Source organism: Toxotes jaculatrix, chromosome 11 (genome assembly GCF_017976425.1).
Source record: "Toxotes jaculatrix isolate fToxJac2 chromosome 11, fToxJac2.pri, whole genome shotgun sequence".
Classification (NCBI taxonomy): Eukaryota; Metazoa; Chordata; class Actinopteri; family Toxotidae; genus Toxotes; species Toxotes jaculatrix.
Window position 1 is genome coordinate 13,274,062 of NC_054404.1, and position 20,865 is coordinate 13,294,926.

The 20,865-nt window shown below is 41.6% G+C and overlaps 2 protein-coding genes across 5 annotated transcripts in view; one reads left to right on the forward strand and one right to left on the reverse strand.

Annotated features, from left to right (window-relative positions):
- Positions 1-205: 205 nt before the first annotated feature.
- Positions 206-4,918, reverse strand: si:ch211-223a10.1 (palmitoyltransferase akr1). Of its 2 annotated transcripts, none has more exons than XM_041049121.1 (10): positions 4,658-4,918; positions 3,923-4,058; positions 3,690-3,800; positions 3,443-3,575; positions 3,146-3,324; positions 2,894-2,967; positions 2,566-2,728; positions 2,380-2,462; positions 1,894-2,084; positions 206-1,804 (listed from the first exon to the last, which is right to left on the reverse strand). In XM_041049121.1, exons 1-10 carry the CDS (start codon positions 4,776-4,778, stop codon positions 1,316-1,318), a joined length of 1,680 nt encoding a protein of 559 aa, XP_040905055.1. In that variant the 5' UTR covers positions 4,779-4,918; the 3' UTR covers positions 206-1,315. The 2 variants fall into 2 exon arrangements, with proteins under 2 accessions (XP_040905055.1, XP_040905056.1); XM_041049122.1 differs by having other exon boundaries at positions 3,923-3,985; positions 4,658-4,771.
- A 1,450-nt stretch (positions 4,919-6,368) lies between these two features.
- wdfy4 (WDFY family member 4) overlaps positions 6,369-20,865 on the forward strand; it is a 39,095-nt gene continuing 24,598 nt past the window's right edge. For 2 of the 3 annotated variants that reach the window (XM_041049773.1, XM_041049775.1), the window contains exons 1-22: positions 6,369-6,563; positions 7,729-7,977; positions 9,262-9,373; positions 10,175-10,299; positions 10,647-10,775; positions 10,935-11,124; positions 11,660-11,849; positions 12,137-12,297; positions 14,665-14,897; positions 14,995-15,134; positions 15,520-15,650; positions 15,942-16,043; positions 16,140-16,330; positions 17,284-17,996; positions 18,155-18,248; positions 18,351-18,565; positions 18,728-18,810; positions 18,963-19,191; positions 19,368-19,444; positions 19,533-19,751; positions 19,827-20,005; positions 20,129-20,360. In XM_041049773.1, coding sequence (XP_040905707.1) covers positions 6,543-6,563; positions 7,729-7,977; positions 9,262-9,373; positions 10,175-10,299; positions 10,647-10,775; positions 10,935-11,124; positions 11,660-11,849; positions 12,137-12,297; positions 14,665-14,897; positions 14,995-15,134; positions 15,520-15,650; positions 15,942-16,043; positions 16,140-16,330; positions 17,284-17,996; positions 18,155-18,248; positions 18,351-18,565; positions 18,728-18,810; positions 18,963-19,191; positions 19,368-19,444; positions 19,533-19,751; positions 19,827-20,005; positions 20,129-20,360 — 4,015 coding nt within the window. In that variant the 5' untranslated portion in view covers positions 6,369-6,542. The remainder of the gene's footprint in view (positions 6,564-7,728; positions 7,978-9,261; positions 9,374-10,174; positions 10,300-10,646; positions 10,776-10,934; positions 11,125-11,659; positions 11,850-12,136; positions 12,298-14,664; positions 14,898-14,994; positions 15,135-15,519; positions 15,651-15,941; positions 16,044-16,139; positions 16,331-17,283; positions 17,997-18,154; positions 18,249-18,350; positions 18,566-18,727; positions 18,811-18,962; positions 19,192-19,367; positions 19,445-19,532; positions 19,752-19,826; positions 20,006-20,128; positions 20,361-20,865) is intronic. The other variant, XM_041049774.1, reaches the window with a different exon arrangement.

Below are 20,865 nucleotides of genomic sequence, written 5' to 3' on the forward strand. Positions count from 1 at the left end.
CTGTGTAAAAAATATTATGAGTTTCTCCTTTGAATGTTATTACTGTACATTTTCTCTGCTCTCACCAGAGTAAAATTCAGTGCTCTGGCTATTAGTGATTGGCTTATGTAAGTTGAGAGACAACGTCATTGCTTTGAATCTGAAAAGATCTAAAAAGCCTGTTTCACTCAACCACATAGTGATACTATGATACAAGAGAGAAAGTTTATTTATTTATTTATTTTATAAAAGACAGATTTCAGAACATATTTTTCCTACAGCATAAAAATCACATCATGGCACAAATGAGGTATCATCTTGGAAACCAAAAATAGACTAAATCACACAGATAAAATGATTCAGTACATAGAAAATTTACTGGGTTATTGACAAGTGGCAGTCAGTTGAATACAATAACACTGATTCAGGGATGGAGACTTACAGTAAAAGCACTCACTTTCACAGGCTTACATGCACTCATCTTAACCACTCCATATGCATAACGGGCGGAACAGAAGACACTAAATTGTATCACATGACATATTCGCTCACATTGTCCAGACACACCAGCCTCTGAGGGGTGTGGGGAACATCATCTATAATCTAGAAATATGGTCCTGAGGGACACATAGGAAATGAGTGTGTATAATTGAAGGCAAGAAAAGAGCATGTCCCATTAGCGGGAGCAGAGGAAGTGTCGTGGCACAAATGACTGGGAGCAGGTCAGCAAGGTAATGACATTATGTTAGGAACAAAGTCTTTCACTGCACCTGCTATTACCATTATCACTAGCTTATCACAGAACTTGCTAATGCTTTGAGTACATAGATTTTCACGACCTTGATCTACAGTATGCTTTAAATTTTTATTCAAAGCAACAATAATGATGTTAAAAAAGTATGATGATGTGGAATAGGAAACACTGTTGTGAATGTGAGCTTACCAGAGAATTTCCCTGTTAAAACACAGTTTTGGAAATATCCACTACTTCACAGAGAACAATGTTAACCAACAAGTTAATCAAAAACACTGTTATCTTAAAAGTGTTCAGTTAGGTCTCTAAAAACTAGGTAAATGACTAAACTCTTAGTGGTCCTGCTTGCTACAAATCTGCTGATGAATCTACTGTATAATCTACTGCATATTAAAATAGAATATGAAGATATGATTAGAATTTACATTCAAGTACAACATGTTCTGTGGCATTAGAGAGTTACTGAATCCAAAGAGGACATTATCACAAAGTTAAGTGCACAAGAAAGACTCTGTAAACTGAGAATGTATATTTGTAAGTGAGCAATGACAAAACAGCTGCTTACAGGAAAAACCTCTAATTTTAAATGTCTATGGCAGTTTTGCCCTCTCTTGTTTGTCCGCTGCCCACCCGTCTTCGACCCTCCAGCAGATACGACAGCACTATAACCCAGCGCTGTCCTAGTGACCTCTGTCGTAGTGAGCTTTCACGCTGCCTGAAGTAGGTCGTCGTTCCCGTGGCGATGGCATCGAATTGCTCGGCCAGTAGCCACACCTCCCACAAAAGTGTCAGTGCATTCATAACCATCATGACCACAACCCAAAACTCCTCCCCTAACAATGAGAGCCACGACGACAAGCTGTGATTGCCTGCGGGCATCTTGTTGTACAGGTAACTTGTTGCTGTGGCAACAAGAAGAAGGTGGCCAATCACCATGGAGAGGATGAAGAAGAGGAAGAGGCGGTGGTTACCCCGGCCGACGCACCGGTTGAGGAAAAGGCAGTGATGGTCATAGTCTTTAATGCACACCTCACACAGCTTGCAGTGTTTAGTGTAGTCAGGCTGAAACAACTATGAGACAAGAAAAGACAATGGGAAGGACACATGAATGCAAACCATAGTCAGTGCTCTCTGAACCATGACCAGTGTGAATGTCTTACCTCACAGTATGGACAGAACCTGTGAGGGCTCTGGTTGTTCTCCACCAGGTCAGCGATACAGGAGAATCGAGGATCTGCATCCGCTCTATCCAGAGTCCCAGGGTCCTGTGTCAGAACCCTACAGAATAAACCCAGGACTAGAGAGACGTGGACCATTGATACCTGGACCAGAGAACTGTTTGGCCACACACATTCAAAAGGTCAAGGATGAACCCTTGTCATGTTTATATACAAAAATAAATTACATCTGTTGTGCTGTTTAAGTTTAAAACAATTTTGAATAGAAAAAAGCTTGTAGGAGTGTCGAAAATTCAACAGATTTATTCTTTGGTGACTATGGATGTGATTAGTAAATGTAACTGCAATACGTTCATTCGGTTTTGATATTCCCTGAGTACAAGTAGAGACATCGGTTTAGTGGCAGTACATGAAACGAGACCCACAGACCAGCAAATGCTTAACGTGTGCTACCTTTGTTAAGGATATTAGGCATTATTTTTCCATAGAAGCAGAGGAGGGAATGGAACAAGCCAGCTATGAGGGTTCCCAAGTAGATCGGGTTGGGTAACCTGGAATGTAGACAGATGCTGTCTGAACAAAGAGGTAACACAAACACTAAAACACACTGGCTTACTGATAAACATTTCACAGGTTCTATAGTTTTTGTCAAACCTTTGGTATGTGGTCATGCGGTGGTACTGTGTGAAGATGCTCCTGGCCAGCCAGGGGAAGAGTAAGCCGCAGACTAGGCCCCCATAGCCTCCCAACATGGCTGCTATTAGCAGGATGGCAGCTCCACTCAGAGTTGGAAAAAACAATGTCCAGTAGTATAAAACTGATGAGAAAAGACACATAATGCAAATGTACCAACGCATTTACTCAACATATAAACACACACACAACACTTTTAATGCTACAGTGTCACCACCATCATCATCATCATCATCATCGTTGTTTTTTACTTCAAAGAAAATGATGAAAACCACAGAGAAATATTTACCACGAGACTCTCTGGGCTTGTGGTGTAATGGCTCATTAATATGTTGACTCAGTAGTTTGGTGAGTTGCTGATTTCTAAGAGAAAAATAGACAGTATAGCCATGTATTAATCAGCATCAGGACCCCAAGAGAAAAAGGTAATCTGGAAAACAAACATACTGTATATTTTAAAGGTGCTGAGGGGTGTTACAATTCCATGCAGTAGCCTGCTAGTCAGTGATTTTCCACATATTTCTAGAGACAGCAGATTCACCTAAATGTTTTCCCCTGTTTGCTGAGATCCAGTGGTGTGAGGCCGCTGTGGCTCTTCTGATGGAGCATCCTGCATCCTGTACTCTGCAGCAGTGTCCAGCACACCTCCACTCCACCCCTCTCTGCTGCAACGTGAAGCGCTGTCGCTCCCTGCTGGTCAACTGCATCCACGGAGCATCTCTGAGACACAAACAGAGGGTTGAGGTATAAGATAATGACATCTGCACTGGGTCCTGCTTCACAAAATTATCTCAAGATTTAACTGAACTTTGTCCCATTTCTGAACACTATATCATACCTGGTCTCTGAGCAAATATCGGATCATCTCTGTGTTGCCTGTGGATGCAGCCAGGTGTAGGGGAGTCACCTGGTACATGTCTGTGTCTGAGAACCGGAACATCCCTGTTTCCCACAAATAGTGCACTGCAACACTGGGAACGGTAACTAACAGTTAGTGTGTGCATAATATACTTGTGTGTGACTGTGTAGTCACACAATGACAAAAGACAAAAACAACTAAGTGATGTGTTGTTTCCTCCACTCACATGTTGCCCCCAGTGACTGCATGATGCAGCGATGTTTTCCCCTGCAAGTCTATGAGGCGTAAATCAGCTCCATACTGCATCATTTGGTGTATGATATAGATGTTCCCTTGCCTGTGGAGAGTTAAAAGTACTAACTGATAATTACATAGGATCAAGTAAAGAACATAAAAACATCATCACCTCGAGAATCAAGGCATGTTTTTTTTTTTTAACACGAGAGAGCATCTGCTCACCTGCAGGCAAAATGAAAGGCTGTCTGTCCTGCATCACATGTCAGGTTAGGGTCAGCCCCATTACTGAGGAAAAGGTCGACCAAGACACGGTTACCATGGAGAGCAGCGTAGTGGAGCGGGGTGAAACCACCCCAGCCTGGATGAAGGCAGACACATTCACATCACAGTCAGGTTTGAAGATGCTGACCTTCAAATTTGATGTGCAGTTTCTGTGACTAACAAATGCCTGGTGTGTAAGCCTGTTGATTGTTAAAACCCTCTGGAGTTAGGGTTAGAGTTCCCTTTGGCACAATGTGACTTTGTGCTGTGTTGTCATAGGATCTGTCCATCTAGATCTGTGCCAGACCATCTCACAGAAGAGATGCAGCAAGGTTAGGTTTCCTTGGCATAAGGTCAAAATCACATCAGGAGACACTGAAGCATGATAAAGTTTAAAGTGGTCCACTGAAAATAATATATAAAAATTATACTTGTTCAAGGCTATAATAATTGCACATAATTACTTCATGTAATTCTATGTTGCAGGTTCTTAAACAGTTTTCTGGGTTTATAATGATCAGATCAGGAAATAACACCACTCACAGTTAAAAGCTAAAAACTATGCATATGCGGAACACAGTAGGAAGTAGTAGCCTGTAGTTTCACAAATATTAAAAAAAAAAAAAACATAAAAAAAAAGCGACACAGACAAGATCAAGATGTGATAACTGTCGTGTCTCTCTCATTCTACCTTACCTTTTTGTTTGAGGACTGATCGATCATTTTGAACGAAGTGTACACACTGTTCAACATTTCCTCTCTGTATACAGTCAAATATGTCTCCACCGCTAACGGAGCACACAGGCATTGGATGCATTATGATGAGTGCTCAGAAGCGGCCTGCTGTTATTTCCACAGACTGCAAACTGCAACGGAAAACCAAATCAGCTCCGCGGACGAAGCGCTACAACATCATAATGTAAAGTGAGAGGGGAGATCATCTTTCGCAGCACAGTGACGGGGATCTTTCATTGTGATAAACTGATTGAGGCAGACCACGCCCTGGACCCCTCAGTGGTTAGAAGCGACCACGTGACCATAAACGTCAACACGTAAACAAAACACGTGGTCTCTATAAATATGATGACGCCTAGCAAGCCAATTAGCAGTGTGTCACACTAAACGTGGTCTTTCCGGGGCCTGGAGACTAAATATGCTATATTTCCGTCAAGTATTCACACAACGTTTCAGAAGCAAAGACATGAAGAATGTGAAGTCATGAAATATTATTTATTATTTGAAGGAAAAGGCATAATCTTTGATTATTTGCCTTTTATGACCCCACCTTGTAGGTTCGCCAACGCTGCAGGGGATAAACGTCGGTGTATCCATGGCATATGCTAACAAAGGTTAGTTCGCACCCCCGACAACAATGCCACAGTTTGAGTTTAGTAAAAGTTCTTTCAAAGCACTGGTGTGGAAAGTAAGGTTGTGGGTTGGAGGGAACTCTGAGCAGGCTGGCACAGGGAATAAAATGGCTTGAAAATGGGGAGTAGCGCGCCATGAAGCTCGCCAGAATCCAGAGAGAGCAGCGTTGACTAAAGCAGGTGATAGTATTTATTATGGCTGTTAGGTGGCTATGTGACGACGCTATTTTTGTTCGCTTTCTGTCCGTAAAATCTGCATATTCCTTTCACTGCAGACATTCTGACTGAATGTCCTCCACTTAGGTGAAGGTTTGATTCACCGCATTAATGATGGCTTCATTCAGTTGGATGTCCATTTACTTTGGGACAGTTTTTCCTGTCGATGTCGGTTTATTTCAGTATCATTAAACCCCACAAGATGGAGCTGTTTAGCTAAGTTATGTCAGGATTTTCATAGATTTTTCTCTGTCACCAATACAAACAGTGGTTTCCCAGTCTAAGTTTGCACTGATTCAAACTACACTGATACACTCCTCATGATTGAAGATCCAATCTATCAATCAAATGTAAAGCAAAACTCTAAACTGGACCCTATTTTTTCTACTAGATGGATTGTTTTTTTTTATTGCAAGATCTAACAGTCTGTTATGATATATTCATGTTTTATTAAACCTTTTGAAGATTGTTAAGCACAATAAAACACACCAGTATCTCCAATTGTTATCAACAGACAAACAGTTCCTAATTATTCACCTTTAAGTCAAAGCCTTAAAATTTTTTCCACATAAACCTGTGGTTACAAGCAGCGTTTGCTGGTGAATCATGGGGTCCTGTGCCTAGGATTCATTTTATGCCAGCCCTATGTGACACATCTATTAAAAGCAAAGGAACTCATCTGAGCTGCAGTGGGAGGGCCCCATCAGACCAGCTGAACAACAGTTTTTCACTTCTGCTTTTATAAGGAAGTAAGAAAGCACATGACCTGGGCCAGCTGATGTGAGCCGCTCTGCTTGTTCAAAGTTCAGTCTGCTTGGTGCAGATTAGTAAGGGGCGGGTAGTTTTTACAGAAGGGTCTGCACAGTAGGCGCTAGTCATGCATTAGCAGGTCTCTGCTTGTCTTTTTCTCCTGACATGGGAACAGAGACAGACCACTCACTCAGCTGGAATAACACAACACAGATGACAATCTCTTCCCAGAACTAGGAAACTCCCAGATGGCTCTCACACAAGTACAGGTAAGGTATGAGGGCTTAACTGTGAATTGCATGAATTATTTCCCTTTTGAAAAGCAGACTGAAGGTGTCAGAAGCGTTACTGTATCTGTGATCATGTATACATTTTCCACTTTGATATACTTGACTGTATGGCACTATGAAACACAATAGAGATATGTGCTCCTTTTCCAGCAAGGGGTGACTTTGGATGCTTTTGTGCTTTCTTGCTGTCGTTCTCTCACATTCACTCATTTGACACACAACATTCTCATACAAGGGAACTTCAAAGTGTTCTTAAATTTCTATGGAATGTGAACTGACTCTCCCTGTACTTACTGTACCATCACAAATGAATCTACTGGCTCTTACTTATCAGCCTAGCTGTCTGTCTCTAACAATTTACCTATATTCACGGTTCACTGTGGGTGTCTCAAAACAGAAAGTGCCCAAAATAATAACACTGTAATGAGGAAACAATCCTCTAGTCAAGCCTCAGTCAAACAGAAACATGTCTGCCTGGGACCAGGACTTCTACACCTGGTATGACAGAAAAGTGTATAACTTACTTTAGCAGCTTTCTGTGTGAAAGACTTCAAACTATAGAGGAGTTATGTCAGTATTAGGGGCAATATTAAGTGGGTATGAACATTGTAGGATTTAATCAGTGTCACGTGTTTGATTTTATAAGAACAGAACAACCTGATTTACCATCTTTTGCATATATCTTATTTGTCCAAAATGTCTTCCACTTGTAAGTGACATGACTGTTTAGGTATTACTAAGAAAATGAAATAATATAACTACATGGTATGAAAACAGGAGGGGATAAATTTAGTCCGTGGAGTGGGGGATTTGAATCTTGAAAAGCTTTCAACATTAAGGATTTCAACTGTGAAAGGAAACTTTCAACTTCCGTTGGCCATTAGTTACACTATATGGATCCTTCACAGTGTTTGAGAACTTGTTAATGACCACTGCCAGTCTGTCTGGTGGTTTCTCAATGCAGACAGTGTTCAAGGGGTAGGGGAGGAAGGGAGACAAATTAGTCTGAGGAAATGGAACAGACTGAGGAGACATAATGAAAAGATATTTTGGATATCACATTAAGCATATCTCAGCATATCTAAAAAAGATGGAACAGCCTGAGAATTTCTCATTTTTGGTGCTTTTTATCCCCCCATTCCAGGACCAGACTGCTAAAGGGGAGAGGATCAATAAAGAAACGGGAGAGCTGAGTGCTTCAGGGGAATTATCCGTCTCTGTGGAGCTGAAAGTAGAGGACTCTTGTAGGAACCCTCAGCTCACACAAGAGCTCAGAGAACAACTACAGGAGCTGGCAATTCACACATGCTCAAACCCTGACCACAGAACTGACCGTGTTCCTTTAGAGCAGAGACAGGAGCAACTAGTCAAAGTCCTACCTCTCTACATACAGGTATGGACCACCGGGACAAGAATGTGTGCCTATTTATCTGTCAGTGTTCATCCATTCATCATTTTCAGAATTATATTTTGCAGTTCATCAGTCAACCATTGGAGTTATTTATTTTCTATTCTAAATGAAGTGGAAGTTTTTCCTAATGTAAAACTCTTTTAACAAATAAATGGAGACAGTCAACTGGAGACTCATTAATGGATCATGGCTGGAGAATTCAAAGTGGAGCCACAGTTCTAATTAATACCCAACCTTGAAAAGGTTAAATAGATGCCTCAGGGTAGTGTGATTTCAAAGACTGTTCCAGACTGCTTAAATGAACAATTAGAACAATATGAGTCAGCAGTCAGATGTTTGGGCCTCAGCTGATCCCATCACTGCACTGTCCCTTGAATGAATATGTAGGTGGTCTCTCAGTAAATCTATACAGTTTCCTGGACTATCACATGAAATACAAAAGGACTTCAGATCTGTAGCTTCAGGCCTCACTTTGAAAAAGAGGAGTTTCTCATTCTCTGTGCCTGAACTGTGTCACAGTTCTGAAAATAACTTTTTTATTTTTTGCCCGTGCACACAGACTTTGTGAATTCCACCACTGATCTGTGTGTGTGTGTGTGTGTGTATATATCGCACCATTGATCAGGCTTACAGCTGCAGACGTAATCGCTCTTTGGTTTGTGCGTGGTTCTGTGTGTGTGTGTGTGTACGGATAAGCCTCATGACCAGAGATTTGACCAGAACGTAGGGCCTCGCTTAAGAATAGCAAACTCAGTGAAATGCGATATCCTCTTATGGAATTGAAAAGTGCATATAGTACCCATGGATGTCTATTATTTATAGTGTAGTGCATTAGCAAAAGCACTTGAGTTCCAACTATAATGTGGTTGCATCGCTTTACTGATCATAATGTACAGACACAGTACATATTGGGTAAAAATTCTAAAAACCTCACATCAGGTATAGATGAAATGGTCTAACACATTAAACCAAAAAAATGACATTTTATTCCAATAATATATTATATTACTGTAAAATTCACTCTCAGTTGCCAGTTTATTGATAAATCCTATTTTAATGAAAGTTATAATATCCTGTAATACTCTCAGTGATGTAGGTTAACAGGTTAGACAAAAATGACTCTCAATATAACGCAAATATATTTGTAAATATATTTACAAATTTTCAGCATAGGTATCAACATCTGTGTTATCTAAAACTTTCAGAACTGTTTTTTTCTACTCTTCAGTATCTTTGTATGACGGACACTATCCCCTCTGATCCCAGGTTTGTGAGGATGGTGGTAGACTTGAAGGTTTGGACATAAAAGGGCTTGCAGCTCTCACTGCTGACACTGTCATCCGTAACATCCACAACAGACTGGCGGAAAGGCCTGCAGGTACTAACAACGGCTCATATCAAACCATACAACTTTTTTTCTAAAGGTAGAGGGACTTTCTACCTACTCTGTGTGCTTCTGCTTTTTCAGGTTTCTGTATGTTTTTTTTTGTCACGTTGTTAAAGTCATCTCAGTGAAAACAGAAAGCCAAAACACATGCAGTCTGGTAACATGTAATAGTACATCAGGTAGTTCATTTCTAAGGGTGGGATGCTTCAAGAGGCCGTGTGTCAAACTGTCTCTGTCCCATCTCACTTCTTGCTATATGCTGCTGTTTGTTGATGTGCAATAGTGTTTTATTGGAGATTGCAAGAAACCTACTTCCTTTGGAGGGAAATTGACACTTCTGTTTTTTGATGGCGTTCTGGTCTGGATCCATGTTTGATAAAGCGTTAAAGTAAAGTTTCACAAAGTGTTAACATGGTGCTTGGGGTAGCTATTTCAACTATTTTACAAATAAACAAACGCGCGACTTTTCTTTCTCGCTTCTGTCATATTAACATACTTTACTGTTTAGGAATAGTTGAGAAGCCTGGAAACTTACACCTGCCAAATTAGAAACAGTGAAAATGTTCACTTCTGGAAATGGAAATGAAACTCATTAGAATACTTAGCCACCCACATTCTTTTCAGATATGCATGTTGCTTTCATATTTCAATAATTTCTGTGGCAGTACATGGTGAGGAGAAGCAGCTATAGTATGTAGCAGTATTGCTTTCTTATTGTCTTTGTTTTTGACCCTTAGTCTCCTGCAGTCATGGCTGAGTAAATGTTGAGTCTTTTGTGTTTTGTGTTTTCAGAGGGGGCGCGTGAAGAGGTGGTGCGGTTCTTCCAAAGACTGGATGAGGACACAAAGTGTGAAACAGGAGAAAGTCCTGGATGGCTGCTGTTAAAGTCCCTGTTGCTGCTGACAGCTGACAGCTCAGTGGGTGATAATTAACAGTCTTAAAATGACGTGAATGTTAGGTTATTATAATTATATATCATATTGATAAATACCACACATAATCTCCTAATGCATTAAAATTCCCAAAACTAGGACATTGTATATATTAGTATTATACACACACACGCACACACACACACATATATATATATATATATATATATATATATATATATATATATATATATATATATATATATATATATATATATATATATATATATATATATTAGTATTTGTTCATCATTAAGGTCAGTTGCCCTTTGTTTTTAGGTAATGCTTCAAAATGTGAAGACAGTTTTTTTTGTGTGTATGTGTATTTGCAGGATATATTGTCCTGTATAAACCCAGGACTCCCTTCTGCTTTGGTGAAATGTCTGTACCTGCTAGTATGCCTTCCAGCTAAAAAGGAGAGCACAGCCATAGAAGAAACCTTTCAGGAGCCACTGACACAGGTCGGTTGAGGCAATGGCCTCATTTTACAATTTTGTTTACTCTTTGCATTTTTCCTCTTCGTCATGCAAGATCTAACTGTGTGTCCTCTGTGCTGTTTGTATTGTTTTTCATTGAATTTTGGATTCCCTCTCCATTCCCCCCCCCTCACTCTTTTTCAGGTTCTCCTCCAGCTCTGTAGGCAGCCAGTCAATGTGGAGAGACTTGTGGAAACTCAGGAATTGCAATGTCTTATCATTGGCCTCACATCACTGTGGGATCAGACCAGTGCCTCATGGAGGCACCAGGCGTCCCGTGTCATCAAGGCAGTCTCTGCTGTGGTGACAAGCAACACTGTCTCATGCTTGCTAGGTGAAGTAACTCATAAATATTAAGATAAGTAATATTTCTGTGAAACTCATAGTCATTCAGTGGCTCTGCCTCCTATAATAGATTCAATTCCAGCAATGAGACTGAACACGTAAGGAAACGTCTTAAAACAGGCAGAACAGGAAGTGAATAATTAGATTTTATAAGGAAAAGTGCAGACAGATATTTTTATTCTAGTAATGAGTTGATTATATAGAGACACATGACCACGCACTCCAGCAGCAGATATACTGCAAATATGTTTCACATGATCCGTCCGTCAGCACAGATGATTCACTCAAATGCTCTTGTGCACAAGTTTACTGGGATTTGTTTCGGATATCAAGAAATTATCAGAATTTTCCAGCATGATATTTTGCTCACATGACTGTAGCTCTTTGGTGTGTTGTTCATCTTGAAAACTTCTTGAAAAAAAAATACCCAAAAACTCATATATGTATATGAGTGTGCTGCCTGTGCTCTCTCATCAGAGCAATTACAACTTCACTTACCAAGAACACTGCCTTTTCTTCATTAGGCAAGAACTGTGTCCGTATCTGCATCCAGAACCTGTTGCACATCAGTGCTGACGTATCAGGACCGCTGCTCGCTGAGGTGGCTGTGGCTGTGTTCAGCTTTGTTAGAGACACCTATCCCCTCAATTCAGCCCTCTTCATTGAGTTTGACACCAATGACGGCTACCGGGCCCTTGACAACATCCTAAAACGGTGAGATAAAAGGACAAGAACAGAAAATGAATGAAGCAAATTTATGATTTCAGGATTAATTTGATTAAATGAATCCACTTTTGAAAATCATCCAAAGAATTAGTAAGAAGGCATTCTGAGCAATGGAAATGAATTTCACGGTGTAAGTATACAGCCCCTTTAAAGAATAATGAATTCAAGAATGTGTCATTTTTCTCCTTTTAGAGTCAGAACAGAGAAATCTTAATTTCTCTCTGCTACTCATTTACCTTTACTTTTTTTGTCTCTTATTATTATTCCATCATAAGCTGTGAGGAAGGTGTGTCTGTGGATGAGTTTCAGCCTGTGGAGGAGTTGCTGGCTCTCATTGCGTCTTTCACGATGTTTGGAAAAACTGAACTGAAAGTGGTTCTTTGTGTCACCAACCCCCAGCCGCCAAGCTTTAAGTTTGATCCACCACTCACCAAAGGTAGGTCAAGTCTTCAACATACAGTGGGCTTCAAAAGATGCATGGCTTTCTGTGCCCCAATATATGTTCAGTGGAGTTGAGGTCAGGTGACAGTGGAGGACAGTCCAAGGCAGCCAGGACTGCTTTGGTCTTCTTTGGTCTTCAAGTAGTAGTTGCAAAGCTTTGAGGTGTGTTTGGGGTCATTATCCAGCTGCAGTGTGAATCCTTTTTCACAAAGATGCAAACCAGAGGGCACAGCGTGTCTCTGAAGACTGAAGTGATACTTCCCCCTCGGTCAGGGGTAGTGAGTTTGGTGCAGGTGCGCAACTCAAAAGTGAAAGGCGAAAACTTGAATAGTCCCACCACCTCATTTCATTGTGGGTTTTGATAGACTGTGGTATCATTCTCTCTCCTGTTCGTCTCCTTACATATGCCTTTCTATTACTGCCATAAATCTCATTCCATCAATAGATGTTTTTTTCCAGTCATCTACTTTGAGATGCTGGTATTTCTTAGCCAACCCCAAAGTTTGGCCTGGTTTACCCTCCTGAGAAGTGGTTTAGAAACCGCTACTTGTCCTCTGAGACCAATACAAGACGACCTTCTTTTGATAGTACATTTTCTTGATGTATTGATCTTCTGATGGTGTGGTCACCTTTGGTCTGCTCGACTGTGCTTTGGTTACAGCTGATTCTGCTTCTGTAAAGCATTTTAGACTTTTGTGTGCTACCCCTTAGAAACCTTTAGAGCCATTATCTATGATTTGACACTGAGAAAGCTCTTCTTTGCTTAGAATAACGATTTGACGTCTGACACTTTGACTTAGTTCTGTTGCCATTTTTCCCACTGTCGCAGTCCTACTTAGTAAGCAATTAAATTTGAGGCACAGTCTTATTTATAACAGGTGAACACTGGCTGCAAGTGTCATCTAAACACATGCTTCAATGGAAAAATGTAACACACAGCAATTTGACATTTTGTAAAATGGAGTTAAGGTTGTCAGTGCCTCAGATTTGCTGAAATTAGATTGCTGACCTAGAAATAGTGCAGAATCTTAATTATTTCTTCATTTTACATGACATAACTTCCTGTGTTTTGAAATGTGTCTGAGTGAATCCTCAAACTTTCTGATCATTTCCTCATTTACGTGAAAATATTAGAGATTTACAATGTGGTCTCAGACCTTTGGATCCCACTGTAAGTTCTGCATTGTTATTCTCTGGCCACCACTCCCTAATTATCTCTAAGAGTTGATTGTACCATGAGGATAAACTCTGAACCGTCCCTTCCAAATGCACTATCCAAACCATCTAATTATTATCACTTGCATGGCTCAGCAAAGATAGGCAGAGGGAGGAGAATGGGCCTCCCCAGATGACCACACAGTTCAAACCTCCTTAGCACTTTTGCCCTCATATAACCAACCCAAACTGCACCACCCCTTTCCCTGATTTCCCACACACCCTGACTCCCCACTCCCCTACCGCTACCCTGCTGCAGTGCACAACACCCCTCAGGTTAACGGGAAGCTGAGGTGATTATGTCTGGGATGATGAAGTGGAGGCTTCCCCTCTAACTCTGTTAGGATGCCCCACATCCATTCACCACTGGCCTACAGCAACCAGCCATCTATCATAGATGCACACACACCTCCATCCAACACTCATAAATAGAGTGTCCATAATAAACACACACATACCCATTCAAACGTACACACAGACACACACACTCAGCACCCATCTATCACATCAAGGAGTACATCCCTTTCCAGCAGAGGGTCCGGGGAATGTTTTGTGCTGATCTTATTTGATTCTGATGCAATTTTGATTAAGTGTGAAAACGAATCCTATTACTAACCAGGTATATATTTATTCACAACAAACACAAGTGTGTTTTGGCTCCGAAATCTAAGGCCTTCTCTGAATATTTTGACAATACAGCAAACAAACTCTATCAAGGCACATTATGCTGCTTTTCTTTTGTCTTCATGCATGTTATATTGTTTGTTCAATCTATCTATGTATGTATAACTCAATTGGCTTATGGGATTCAGCATGTGCTGTGTGTTAAAGGTTATTTGTAATTTGTTGGGTTTTCTTTTTCTATGAAATTGACTGATTGACCTTGCTAGAGCAAAATCAGATAAATCGAGTTTTACATTCAAAACATCTTTTGGCTAAATTGACCTCAGGCTGATATTGTTTCGCAGTGTTGTATGTGATAAACTAGTACCAGAACACATTCTCTCCCACTTCAGAAAGTTTAGATGAACAAACATGCCCACCATTTTCTATTCAGCCTGACCTGTTTTAAAGGACTGAGACCCCCTTGACAAATTTAGTGTGCTGACATTTTTTTCTTCATCTTCTAATGCGCCCTTGTCTTCAGGCTCAGCAGTGAAGAACCTGCAGGCCTTCCACCTGCTGCAGGCCTCCCTACTTCGCTCCCAGGATTCTCTGCTGTGCTGCCAGCTTCTCCGAACACTGCAGACAATATGGGAGAGGGATCTGGCCAATTTCTTCCTCTTGGAGTGGACTGTCCAGACAGTGGCCCAAGTGGCTGCTTGTGTGTGGCGTAAACCAGCACCTGTCCAAAAGCTGTTCTTTTCATTGCTAGAGATGGTATGACTTCTAATGTTGACTGTAAAGTCCCTGTGCTTGTTTTTTTTTTTCTTCTTTTCAGCATACAAGGTTGGATTAAATGCTGGCTTTCCTACAGGTGGTATTTAAGTTGAACTACATCCCCCATGAGACTTTGCGTGCACTGCTGGGTGTGCTGAAGCAGATTTGGGCTGGGACACTGTCTGGCGGGGTAGCGGGGATAGAGTTTGGAGTGGCCGCTCTTAAGTGTTTTCACAGGTGAGCAGTGATAGCTGGTAACATATTACTCAGAACTGTTCAGCATACTCCTGCTTTATCCAAAATGTATCCTCTGATAGTTAGAATTTAATGTTCTCCTCTCAGTTGACAATCTCACTCACAAACCTAGTTTATATAGGAATTATCAAAAACATAACCGTCTCCCAGTGGTACTAAAACATCTTGGTTAGTCTGGTAATCATGACATATGTACACAGGAAATCTAAGACTGGATAAAGTTGTCAGTTTTAAGCATAAATACTGTACATTTCTATTTGAATTAATAACCAACACCACATGTGGTATCTGCTAGAAGGGTGCTTTGCTTGTGTCTGCTTCTTTCCTTGTTGTATGCTGAATAAGATCCATCGCCTGTGCTCTGTAGGATGATAGTGCACAGTGGTATGCTGTCTGAGGTGTTCAGCGACGGAGGTCTGCTGGAGCTGCTGCTTGGGGAACTTCGTAGGAGAGCTAAGATCCTCAGGAAGGCTGGAGTTGTCTCTTCCTCTCAGATTAGTATGAGCCAACATACTTATTTCTTCAGCTTGTGATGTAATCACGATTGTACAGCTGCTAAGAACAGGCAGTGATTGTTTGCTAAGCGTCATTGCAACAAATGTGAAACTGACACACACCCTGTTATGATTCAGTACTTTTGATTTCAGAGTGACTCATTTTTACATAAAATTCATGGACATTTATCCTCATCTGCACATGTGGTTCAGTAGCTGAATTTCACATGCAGAAGTACTTCTCATGTTGTATGTTTACTGTGTAATTTGCATCTGAAGTTCTTGTGCTCTTTAGATCCCCAGCACCTGCCATGTGTGGAAGACAGTGAGAAACTTCTCACTACCTGCATGCTTGAAGTTGTGTCAGCCCTTATGTTGCGTTCAATCAAAAACACAGGTACACACATCCACTTCTTTTCATGTCCAGTTTTTTGTTAAATTCCTTACTATAGAAGCTACTGTTGTACACTCAAGGTTTGCATGTGTATTCCAGTTTCAGTGCGAGACCTTGGTATGGTTCCCTACATAAAGATCTTCTTGGATGAGGATCAGTATCGAGGTCCCTCTCTGAGCATTTTGGAGCAGCTAGCTGAGATTAACCCTGAGATGTTCATGAGCACAGCCATAGGAGCCCTCTGCTCTTCGACACAACATGAACTTGGATTGAAGTGGGACCTTTTGCAGGTACTTAGATTTTGCATGCAGACAACAGCATACACACACATCCAGAAACACTCAGATATACAGTGATCTCAGCTGAACTGAGAATGTAGTCTCCACTCTGTATCAAATCATAACAAATTGTAATGCACTTAAAACATAATAAGCTAGTGAATTTATTTTCTTAGCATGTGGGACCCCGATTACATTATAGACAAATGCAGATTGATTTGCTAAAACAGGTTTAGCTGTTAACTCAGGACCAATTTGATTAGGCCAGCAGCCTTGTGCTGTGGCACTATGAAGATTACCACCTCTATCAGATCACTGAATGGGACAGAGATCTGATTAAGCTTAACTAAGTTACACACCTACTGTATGTGTCCGTTTTTATAGATGGCAGTGAGAAGAGCACTTACTTGCAGATATTGTGTGTATTCAATGTGTGTGAGTGTTTGAAAGTGTTTGTTTGTGCGTGCATGCATGCAGGAACGTGTGTGTGTGCGCGCGTGCGTCTGTGTGCGTGCTCTTTGTGCTAACATGGTTAAAGCAAGTGGCAATCAGATTGGGTACGACCTGGGTTGGCAAGTGTTGAGAGCCATTGTGATTACTCCGGTTTCAGTTAATCACATTTCCCTCTGCGTTCTGCCTCACACATTACCTACCTGATGGATTAGCTCTTTAAATTGAATAAACCTAATGTGATTTTGTTCACCTCCAAAAACTAGTTACCAGAAATGATTTATGATATATCTATATGTTTCATCTATTTTTCATGACATTGTTTTAATTGACTAGGGAGATGTTTTTAAAGGCCGAGACTGAGCAAAGCTGAGTGTCTATCAAAATACATTCTCTCTAAAGTGTAGTAAACACAGTCTGCTTTGTCACATGAATAATTTGGCTTAACTGTGTGGAGTGATTCGACATGCTCACTGTCCAAATGGTCTGTATGATTCCTCTCTTGTTTATTTCAGTCTGTGCTGAAGGTGCTGGAAAGCCCCAACAGCTGGGACGCCTTCAGGAGAGCAGGAGGCTTCACCGGCCTGCTGTCTCTGGTGATCGACATGGAAGGAGCTCTGTCTGACCCTCCACAGGGAGAAGTGTGGAAGTCCTTGGGGCATCAACCGCTGCTGGACCTCCTCCTCCTCACTCTCCACATCATGGCCTTGGCTGTGCATCTTCACCCAGTAAATGCACACCATTTTGAGACTGGCGGCTATTACGAAAGGCTGGCAGAGGCTCTGCTCCAGCTGGGCTGCTTCCACACTGAACGCCCTAAGTGGGAAGGAGAGGAGGGCTCCTGTCCCCAGACTGCAGTGGACAACCAGTATCCTGGAAAGAGCTTCCACCAGTTTGTTGAGTCAGCAGAGTCTGCTGAAGCTCCCTCCACCACACCGCTGCCCAACCTGCCTGTCACTCTTCGGACATGTATAAGGCTGCTGTCCTATCTTGACCAGTTCGCCACAGGGACCTACTCTCCTCAGGAGTTAAACTTGGGACTAGAGCCTGAGGATGGGTGTGATGCAGATAAAGAGAAACTAAATGGACCAGCAGGGCATGAAGGAGCGTATTCAGGTTCCCCTCCTGACCTCTTCGGATCAGGCCCACCGTCAGTGGCAGAAACACAGGGAAGATCCAGAAGCACAACACCCAGTGTTTCTACAGTCTGCACACAGTCTCAGTACAGGTGGATATTTCTAACCATTTGGAGGTGGTGGAAGACTCTGACATATTCCTATTAGATGAATTTTCTCTACATTCAAATCTAAATTGCAATGATCATGGGGGGGGTCTATATTTTATCTCATATCAACCTATCCTTTCTCTTTCCCTCTTGGCCCACAGTAGGTTCACCTGTGACCATATTATTCTTCATCCTGGAGCAATCCGAGTTATAATGACTCTCCTTCCAGCAGTGTTCACTCCCAAGGATCCAGAGGTACATTTTTATACTGAACATGTTATTGTTCCTAATTTTGCATACTGTTTAATACACAATGGGACCCCCAGTATGAGACATATTTCTTTCTATCTATCCCAGCTCTCTATGGAGGTTCAGTTCTCGCTGGCATACCATGTCCAGGCCATGGTCAAACCTGAGCGAAACCGCCAGATAATGTGCGAGGGGGGGCTGGTCTCCACACTCCTGGCCCACTGTCAGAGCATTCTGCTGGCTCCAAACCACCCGTTACATCTACCTATTACACGTATCTTGGAAAAGCTCTCCTCCCAAGCCATCACACCTTCAGACTTCAGGTCAGACATACTCACTCTTTGAGGGTCAGACACGTGCATTTATTTAGCACAATGCAGGTGAAGAAACATTTTTATTTGTTATTTGTTTGCATTTAAAATCTTTTCTCGTGTTTGTAGAAAACAAGATGCAGCATCTGATGTGTTTCCTTTTTTATTCCTCAGAAAGTACCTGTGTTTAGGAGACCCTCTTATGTGCTTGGCAGACAAAACAGCAATGCAATCACAGCCAGCTCCTGTATCAGATGGTATATTTTTAATATTTGCTTTGTGGCAGTGACTGTCTTTATGTTGTTTCCTCCGTGCTTTTTCCTGAATACACTTGATGTTTAATTTGGTCTTTCAAACACAAACATGAAGCAGATCACACATTGAATTTTGGTTGTGTTTTCTAAACCAGTTCCCAGAACAGAGTCTGACGCCTCATCGGAATCTTCTGGAAGGCCACTGAAGCGAACCTTCAGCTTGTTACAGTCCACAACTCGCAGTGAATCCTCTGCTGGTTCTGCAATCCCTGTCCACCAGATCATCAGTCTGGTGTCCATGACTTCACCACGCACCTTCAGACCACACCGGGTCTCCTCCTCACCTGCCTTTGTAGAGTTTGACATGAGTGAGAGTGGATATGGGTGAGTCTTTTTTTTTTTTTTACCGGGTTTCTGATGACTTTTAGCAGTATCAAGTGGAAAAGAAAAAAATCAAGCAATAGAGAAAAAAAGATGTTTATGAAGAGTATTACTATGAATATAATGTCAGAAGACCAGTTATTCACTGATTTTTTGGCATGTGACTTTATGCTTTGCAGCTGCCTTTTCCTGCCCTCTCTGGCTACAGTGAAAGGAGTGACTGCAGATTCAATCTCAACAGGTGGAATTGGAGGAGGTAAGCGATTAATCTAAATGTTTGATACTCACGTATTTGTCAACAAATCTGAATAAAATGTCTAATCTTCTCCCTTTTCCTGTTTTAGACTGCCGGGGTTTTCCCCCTGCAGCTGGTCTCTCATTTTCCTGCTGGTTCCAGATCAACAGGTTCAGTTCAGCCTGTGACTCCCACCCCATCCGTTTACTGACTGTGGTTCGACACATGTCCCGGACTGAACAACAGTACATTTGTCTGTCAATCTCCTTCTCAGCCTATGACGGCTGTCTGGTCATCTCCACAGAGGAGGAGGCATTTGCGTACCTGGGTAAGAGTGATAAAATTGCATACTGCATACTGCATACTGACTGACTGAACGTCTTTCTTCATGTCTGCTTCACAGATATGATGGAGCCAGAAGTTTGCACTCCCACTTCTCTGCCCACATCACTGAGGCTCCGCTGCTCCAGCATGCTGGTCCCAGGTCAGTGGCACCATCTGGCTGTGGTCATGGCCAAAGACGTGAAAAAGAGCTGTCTGACTTCAGCCTACTTCAACGGCAAGCCACTGGGGTCAGGAAAGGTAAGAGAGACACTGAGAAGCTGATGATTTAACATGTTCTAAGTCTAATGTGGCATTTATGTATTCATGTATCATAGACACTCTCATAAACAGAAAAAGTAATGTCTATGCATTTTCTGCCAGATGAGGTATATTCAGCCGTTCCCTGGTCAGTACGTCTCCATGGACCCCACAGCTGTGATTGATGTTTACGGAGTGATAGGAACACCGGCTCTCTGGAAGGAACATGCTGCTCTAGTCTGGCGAGTGGGTCCTTCTTACCTTTTTGAAGAGGCTTTGAGCCTCGAGGCAGTGAGTGTCATATACACACAGGGCACTGCCTATCTAGGCAACTTCCTGGCTCTGCGCAACACAGGTGAGTCACAGGATCTTATGCAAGAATTTCTACAGAACGTTTTTTGTTTACCTCCAGTAAGTCATCCCTGACACGAGGCTTTAATGCATCTGAATGTGAATCTATTGTGGTTTTAAGTAATGTGATTACTGTCTTTATATAATTAATGCATTAGTTTGGAGCATAGAATTTTTTTTGGAGTAGAGGATTTTTTTTTTTTATGCCTTTCCCTCCTACATTGGGATGCAGGACATTATGTTGACATGGTGCTCATTACACACATGCATGATTTTCTCAGCACAACAGATAAAGTGCTTCAATATAGTATATACTGATGCAGAGCAACTATAACGACTTTAACGCCAGATTTTTACAGCTCCTATGTCATGTGATGACAAATATACCGACACAGAAATGTTTTCTAATAAATACATTCATTACATGATTATGGTGACACATCACATGGATCCAAGTCCTTCTTGTTTAGCTTTATTCTTCTAACTTTTGTGAGTTCTACTTTACTGAC